This window comes from Poecilia latipinna, unplaced genomic scaffold, assembly GCF_001443285.1.
Source record: "Poecilia latipinna isolate Pla-1442-1.1 unplaced genomic scaffold, P_latipinna-1.0 Scaffold229, whole genome shotgun sequence".
NCBI lineage: Eukaryota > Metazoa > Chordata > Actinopteri > Cyprinodontiformes > Poeciliidae > Poecilia > Poecilia latipinna.
In genome coordinates, this window is record NW_015112845.1 from 158,249 (window position 1) to 166,293 (window position 8,045).

At 38.8% G+C, this 8,045-nt stretch overlaps 1 protein-coding gene and 1 long non-coding RNA gene across 5 annotated transcripts in view; one reads left to right on the top strand and one right to left on the bottom strand.

Moving 5' to 3' along the window:
* Nucleotides 1–8,045, top strand: part of LOC106947208 (GRAM domain-containing protein 3-like) — a 116,623-nt gene that overhangs the window by 103,500 nt on the left and 5,078 nt on the right. For 2 of the 4 annotated variants that reach the window (XM_015032042.1, XM_015032039.1), the window contains 12 exons: nt 529–657; nt 1,923–2,013; nt 2,103–2,172; nt 2,251–2,354; nt 2,443–2,538; nt 2,614–2,685; nt 3,696–3,776; nt 3,935–4,046; nt 4,645–4,761; nt 6,913–7,003; nt 7,141–7,245; nt 7,328–7,412. In XM_015032042.1, coding sequence (XP_014887528.1) covers nt 1,954–2,013; nt 2,103–2,172; nt 2,251–2,354; nt 2,443–2,538; nt 2,614–2,685; nt 3,696–3,776; nt 3,935–4,046; nt 4,645–4,761; nt 6,913–7,003; nt 7,141–7,245; nt 7,328–7,412 — 993 coding nt within the window. In that variant the 5' untranslated portion in view covers nt 529–657; nt 1,923–1,953. Of the gene's footprint in view, nt 1–336; nt 436–528; nt 658–1,922; nt 2,014–2,102; nt 2,173–2,250; nt 2,355–2,442; nt 2,539–2,613; nt 2,686–3,695; nt 3,777–3,934; nt 4,047–4,644; nt 4,762–6,912; nt 7,004–7,140; nt 7,246–7,327; nt 7,413–8,045 lie in introns of those variants that run through there. The other 2 variants (XM_015032041.1, XM_015032040.1) reach the window with 2 other exon arrangements.
* LOC106947209 (uncharacterized) lies at nt 1,396–1,916 on the bottom strand. Its single transcript, XR_001424943.1, has 2 exons — nt 1,531–1,916; nt 1,396–1,440 (listed from the first exon to the last, which is right to left on the bottom strand). It is a non-coding gene; the product is annotated as an uncharacterized LOC106947209 (long non-coding RNA).

Below are 8,045 nucleotides of genomic sequence, written 5' to 3' on the forward strand. Positions count from 1 at the left end.
TTTCTCTCTCGCTCTCTTTTTTTTTTTTTTTTTTTTTGCTTAAGTGGAAACGATCCAGACATGATGGACAACCGCTATTTGCATTCGCGTCCTGCTCCATACTTTGTATGTAGATGAAGTGGATGCGGTGACTTTAAATAGCCGGATGCGGCGCGGACGTGTCGCGTGCCACAAGGCGGTTTCATTTGCATTCAGAAATCCAAGATGTCCAAAACTTTCCTGCAACGTACTTTTAAAGCGTATTATGTCAGCCCTAGAGGTGGCGCCCTCTAGGGTCCAATTTACGCGCAGGACCAAAACAGAAAAGTAAAAAAAAAAAAGGGCTTGTCTTTATTAATGCCTCCTGGCTACATGTTCAGTTAGCCATTAAAACAACAACCGCTGCAGAGGGAGGAGGAAGAAGAGGGAAACGAGTTAAAACCTGCAGCAGATGATGTATGGTGGCTTCACCCAGGTGTAAAAAGACTGCATGCAAAGTGTAATTGAACACCTTCTGGGATGTTTGACTGTGCTCTCCTCTGCTCCCAGGTCCTCAGAGGGGAACAATGAGGAGGAGAGGAGGCAGAAGAGGCGTGGACTGGCACCGGCAGACCTCCAGCTGCTGCTGGACTCCGAGTCAGAACCGTCAGAGAGCAGGAAGAAACCAGCCAGCATCAGGTGACCACCAATGCATCACTGCTTTAAAAAAAAAAAAAAAAAATTTTACGATTAATCCTCATGTTTAGTATCGAATAGCTTTATGTTAATCGTTCTGTACGGTAAAAATTAGCTGGACAACAATGTCACGACTTATTATCTCTTAATACAAAAGCTTCAATGTATGTAGCGTTAAAACCTCACAGGCATGGAGCTGTAAGGTTTTAAAAACGCCATGATTCAACGACTTTACATCATACTTTACTTACCGTTTACAGTAAGTAAAGCAAGATAGATTCCTGTTTTATTTTTTCAGCCGTAGGTAATGTAGCCGTGGTAGGGTTGTGTTTCTTTTTCCTTGTACGGGATCATTTTGATCCTTTGTAATCTCTGTGCAAACTATTGCTTGAACTCAAGGTTTCGCATGTGCAAAGGTTAAAAAAAAACCCTACCTGGACTGCTGAACTTTATTTCAGGTTCATACGTTTAATGAGATTCTCCACATTTAATAAAACGGGTGAAAGTCAAGAAAACAAATTGATTAATCCTATAGATGCAGCAAAGCATTGACGGCGTGTACATTTTCTGAAAGCATACTTCAGCTTTTTACATTTTTAAACGTCACTTTAAAGCTGGAAAGGAGTTGACTTTTTAAAAAAATCTTGATCTTGTTTTTTTTACATAGCAAATCGAGGTATTTTAAAAATGGGTGTGTAAACTTGTAATGTCCACAGATATATTCACTTTTTTTCTTTTTTGGGGCGGGTGTTTCATATCAGAAGTGATGATATGAAACAGGAGTTTCTTATCATCACTTCTGATGAAGTAATGATATGAAACTCAGAAGTGATGATATGAAACTCCTGTTTCATATCATCACTTCTGATATGAAACAGAAGCATCAGTGTATGCCTGTGTTCTAAAAAGTTTCTAAAACCTTCGGTTGCTGCACACTGCTGGGAAGCTAGCTGAAACAATGTTGTTACACTTGTTTTCTTTCTCGAGGTCATCATTCCACGAGAGCCTCATTCTAGCCTGTTCCTAGGAATAGTTTTAAAGTTTGTTGAAACTTTCCAGCTCCTACACGTCATGAATCCTGTGTAGGACCAAGGCGCTGTTTACAGATTCCCTCGGCTGCCTTGTGCTAAAGCAGTCTCAAAGTAAACACACACATTCAGGATCCGACGTTTGCGTTTGACTGATAATGTGACATATAGCTTTCCTTCTGCCGAGGCCGTCGTTGTACCGGGCCGCCCGGCTGTAAACACTGACCTTTTTTCATCCAGCAGACAGAAACCCGTGGAGCCGCTGTCACCAATGCTGAGCCTGAGCGACTTTGAAACCAAGCTTGACCGGAAGAAATCCCAGACCAACCAGGTAGCGATGCGTCTTCGAATCCCGCCGAGCTTTTCCACCCGTCCGCTGTTCTTTAATGATTCTGTGTTGTGCTCTTTCGTTTCCCGCAGTTGTCAAAGACCAACGCGCATTACCACAAGTTATTCAAGGCGGTCAGCAAAGATGAGCTGCTCAAACAGAGTAAGCTCTGTATCCTCCTGTTTGGATGACTTGTTTGGGTTGTTTAATTTTGGAAACTGAATACTTGTTTGCCACCAGGTTACACCTGCGCCCTGCAGAGAGACATGTTGTACCAGGGCAAAATGTTCGTCTCTCAAAACTGGATCTGTTTCCACTCCAAAGTCTTTGGCAAAGACATCAAGGTATGCTACAGAAAAACTGCAAACAGGGAACTTATGACAATTTTCCGATACTGATCAGTTGGCATTAATTGTGCTTCCTCGTTGCCAGATTTCCATCCCGGTGATGTCGGTGAAACTTATCAAAAAAACTAAGACTGCGTTATTGGTGCCAAACGCTCTTGTAATTGGAACTACAGACATAGATGTAAGTAAATTGTACAACTGGTGTTCTTCTTAGAATATAAGCATAAAAGTGATGTTTTCTTTTGTCTTTTTTTAGCATGTCTTTGTATCATTTCTCTCTCGAAACAACACCTTTAAATTTCTGAAATCCATCTGCCCTCATCTGGAGGTAAATAACATCCTCTTGTAATGTCAGATAACTAGTTGTTTGTATTTTTTAATATCTTTTTAAAATAACAAGATGTCAAATAACTAGTCGTTTGTATCGTTTGTATTTTTTAATATCTTTTTAAAATAACTAGAACAGGCAAATAAATCATTAGGGTGAAAGTCATTAGCATTTAGCAACTACTGTTACATTAGCTGGTATTAACTTTTTGGTTTCATTTGCTGTTAAATACAGTGACTGACCAGCGTAGAAAAGAAAATGCAAAAGTCAAAAAGAATAAAATGCTCTCCCAGAAGTGTTTTTTTTTAGTGCATGTGTAAGTGCTTTTGTTGTGTTATTTCATGTGCATTTTGTTGGCTGTTTGGGGGCATTAAATCGGGTATTTTTTTAAATTTGTAGTTACTTAATAAAATATAACTTTATAGCATATTCAAAAGTACTTTTAGCAAAAAATGACCAAGCTAGCAAAAACTGTTTTGGATTAAGCTAAACTAACATAACTCTATATGAAGTTAGCTAGCTAAACATAGCTAGCTAAGGAACTAGCATTGTTAGGTAATTTTCTTTATTTCTAGTAGCGATGGGTGTTAATTGGTAATTTGTAGTAATTTGTGGCATTTATGTCAATAACAACTATATTATATTGTCAATAACAACTATATTTAAAAAAATTACTTGATTAATAAATGTTGTTTTTGAAATACATTACACGGATTTAGTTCCCCAAAAATTCAGGTACTACAAAAATATAACACACCTATTAGCATAAATAGGCTAGTTTCATACATCAGGGACATAAAGAGCTCCACTACAGACAATTGCATTAAACCATATATTTAAGTATTTTGAAGTTATCTGGTCATCTATGAAACCAATATCTCAAAAAAATAAATCGTTCAAACAAAAAAAAGTAACAATTTCCAAACATATTGTCTGGTTTTGGGGGTTTGTAGAGATTTCCACCAGCACTTCCAGTTATTCTTCTAAAACCCTGCATGTTGTCATTGCAGGTGGATAAGATAAGTAGCAGCCCTGTAGCTTCCTCCTGTGAAAACAGCTTCAGAGCTAGCTGCCCCACGTCGCTTCCTCTGGTCAGTAAGGGGTCTGGTCCTTCCATTTTCTGCCATGTTTGTTCAGGATGAATTCATTGTACCTGATCCATTGTGAAGGAATGCGGACGTGCATTGTTATCGTGTAACTCAACACCCCACTGGGGCTTGCTGTGTGCTTTGCTGCGTGTGCGCCGCAGGACTTTTCTGGAGACTTCTCCGACCTGGATGGAGTTGTGCACCAGAGGCGGCAGGACATGATGGAGAGCAGCAGCTCTGGTTCGCAGACTCCAGATTATGATAAAATAAGCGGTGTGTGTTTTGTTTTTACAATAAAATACCATGGACCCCACCTTCATTTACTCTGCTCACAGTCACAGAGTCCTTGTTTTGAAAGGTTTCAGATGTCATAGTCTTTGTTTAGGGCAACAAAAACCAAGTAGGATTCTTTCTACAGTGAGAACAGTTTGCAGAAAAACACTGCTAATCCCCCTTAGGCACTAAAATAATCTTTAGCTAATAGTTTATTAGCTAAGTAGACTACTATTGGTTTTGGGGTCTATTTAGTGGAATAGAGTAACTAGTCTATTTAGAAAGTTGACAAATAGCTACTATTTAGCTAGTAGTCTATTTAGCTACTACCTAGTAATTAGACTAGTAGCTAGTAAGCCATTTAGCTACAAGCTAAACTACTATTAAACTAGTATTAACTTGTAGCTAAATAGGGTTAGGGTAAATAGAGTTGCGAGTTAAATAGAGTACTAGTTAGTGTATTTAGCTAATAGACTCCCCTCATGTTTTCTCTGGTCATAAATGGCAAGACCACTTGTTGATTTGTGAAGTATTTTAAGGTAGTGTTAATATTTATTCAAGTAACTGGGCTGACAGCTTCTCTCTGTTTATGCCACAGACTTTAGCAGCCTCCCAGACACATTTCTGAGTGCAGCGAAGACCAGAGAGGTTTCGGTCCACGCAGACATTCACCTCCAGAACCCGAGCCAAAAGCACGGAGCCGCCCTCAAAAATGGTATTTAAATCCTGGAGTAAAAAACAAAAAAAGTCTCGGCATGTTAACAAATAATCCGTTTAACTGTCATTGCTTCATTTTGCCTGATAGTTATGAGAGCAACATGTGTCTCATGAACACAGTTTGTCTCTTCGCCACAGAAGGTTGTTCAAAGTGAATTCATAGATTTTTAATATGTTTGGAGGATATCTTTTTATTTGCAATTTTCCGTTTCGTTAATAATTAATCTGTATTTTTGTCTTTGTCATGATAAGTTGCCACGATAAATTCCAGTTAATGTTGAAAAAAAAAGACTAAAATGTTATTTCTTCTTTTTTTTCCACTGTTTTTTTCCACGAGAGAATCTATAGGTATCAGTAAATTTGGAGATTAAATGATTAAATGAAGCCTCTATGTTTAATTTAACAATGTATATCACTATTCAGTGCGTGGCGTCCTGAAGAAGCTCATTTCAAATAGGAATGTCATTTTTTAAGACCAGCATTTATGTTGTGGCGACATGAAGTCTGCAGCATTCAGTTACCTAAAAAATAAGTAAAAGTCATTTTCAATACAGTTTTTTTTATCGTAACTCTTTGTTTTCACAATAGTACTGCAAAATATCATAATAAATTAAGTCCATGTCACCCAACCGTCTTGTACGATCATCACAAAGTGGAAGGAGCATATCACGTGTGTCAATTTTCAAGTCATTCCTTTGATTCGCAATTGGATTTAGACCTGGACTTTGACTGGGCCATTCTGACACAATGTTTGGAGTCGGTTGTTTCTCACACAGTTCAAACCACTCCTGCTTTATCAGATAGACCGCGCTGATCTACGTGTGTACCTCTAGACAAAGAGAGTGGATGAAAAGTAAACATATTCTTGGCACATTGTTCAGGTCAGAAGTTATAAATCAGAACGTTGCTTGTTGAGTCGGCCTGATGCAGGATCTTGGGAGGCAGCCCAAGGTCGTCTTTATTTACGGCAAAGCTGACCGTTTCCAGGCTTCTGCTACATCTCAGAGCTGCAGCGTGTCCAGTCAAAAGGTTACTGTAAATGTCAGCGTTCCTTTGCAGTGTTGAAAAGTGTTTTATTGTTTTCCAGGCATGGATAACAATGGAAAGAGAAAACGGGTTTTGGAAAATGTTTCCTCATTTTCTAAATCATTCTTCTTACATATTCCAAAGAACAACACCCAACCAGATGTTAATGATGGCAGGAATTACAAAAAAAAATTACCTTAATTTGCCATGTTGATTATAATATTTTACAAATTAGCATTTTTGAATTTTGACTTTGACTGAATCCACTCATCCAAAACATTTAAAGGGGCAGCATTATGTAAAATTGACTTTTTTTTAGCTTTACATCAACAATAGCATGTTATAATGTTATTCCCTCATCAAAAACTTGACTGTGCATGTTTGAGAAATCTGTTAATCTCCATGGCAACCATTCAGCTGAGCAAAACGTCTGGGTGAACATAGCTCCGCCTTCAAAGACGAAGCTCCTCCTCAGAACTTCTGTTTTCAAATGTCCAAGCTTCCACCTCACAGAACACCTGACGTCCTCCACTCAGCTACTTCAGACTAGCCAGCAACAATTAGCAAACACCTGGTAGAGCAGCGCATCTGCTGAGCTCATTATTAGTGATGAGTTCCTGAATGCGTCGTTTCAGAAAGAACATGCAGACAAAAAGCCTGATTACAGGGCATAGAAGTCAAACTTTCTTTTAAGTCAGTTTTTATAATAACTGAAGGTAACATAGTTACTTGATTGTACTATAAAATGGCACCATGTGGCTGGAAAACACATAATACTTCCACTTTAAAAGGGACCAATAAACGACTTGTTTTAACTCCAGACGACTTCAAATTAATCTTTAACTGGACTTGTGGTACAGACACTGTTTCTGAAATGCCAGACTTAGCAAAACCAAGGCTAAAGTTCACCAGCTATTTAAAGAACTGTAGTCTAGAAATTCTTTTTTTTTTTTTTCCCCAACATGCCAAAGAGAAGTAGCACCCTTTTACCACACTCTCGACTACGAGATACATAAACATATGAATTCTTGCTATTGAAAATGTTTTAAAACCTTTGAATGTATTTTCCTACTTTTCACCTCGTAGCATGACATATTTTCCCTCTTTTTATCTGCGACTGTAGGCCAAAGCATGCCGCCACATGGACTTAGACCAAAAGACTCGTCCTCGCAGCCAAAGTCCTTACACGTCATCCTCTTCATCTATCTGTTTTTGTGAGTAATCGCCTGAATATTATGCGGAGTCAACCAGCTGCTGTCTTTCTGCGTGCTAACGATTGTTCTGTGTGTAGCGGATCGTGGATTGCAACACATGCTGCTAATTTTTTTTCCTTTTTTCTTTGTCTCCACAGAGTCAGCATTCTTGTCTTGTCCTCTTGTTACATGGCCTTCAAGATTGTGGCTCTTGAGCATCGCCTGAACTCCCTGCTGTCGATGGGGGAACTCGTTGATAACGAGTGAGAGCCTGGAAAGTCTCAGCATCGTGCTTTCGCTACTTCTGCGATCTGCTAAATAGTTTAAAATTGTACCTTGTTGCAGAAATGCTGGGAGCCAGAGGTCGCAGGTCGAAGTGAATGCTGAGATCTACGGGGAGCTTTCCACTAACCTGTTCAAGTTAGAGAAGGTTTGCTCTGCTCGTTTACTGACTGCACAAATCTGTCGTGTATTAACTCGCTGTTATCGCCTCTTAGCCTCAGGCTAGCAAAATGACCGTTTCAGAGGACCGCTTTTAAGATTAGGAAAATCATATTGCAGAGTTACTATAAATGTAAAACACAATCTGTTCATGTTTGCAGAGTAAACATGAACAGCAGCAGAGTGGCTTCAGCTAGAATGACGACTGTAAACAAGAGGGAAAGCTTTTACCTGGTTCTGTCCAGAGGGAACATGAGTCCACTTTGTCTGATATGGGAATTAATCTAGAAATGTAAATGGTTTAAAGAAACTCGCTTTCTTCAAAATATATTTCTATTTGCTAAATGCCCACATTTTAAGAGTAAAAGTTTTTTTTTCTGTTTTTCATTTTACAAACATTTCCTTAGTATTCGGTAAAATTGCATTTAAACTGAATGGGGTCAAAAGTTGTGGGAATTTCACAAGCTTCTTATAACAATTTACTGGAATTTGAGAGAAGAAATCAGATCCATCCTGAGGCACATGTGAGTTAAGTGGGCTCCACACCACCAGGGGGCTCCCAAGAGCAAAAACCTAGCATGATATATATTTTTTTCTTAAACATTGAATACAAACTAGACAT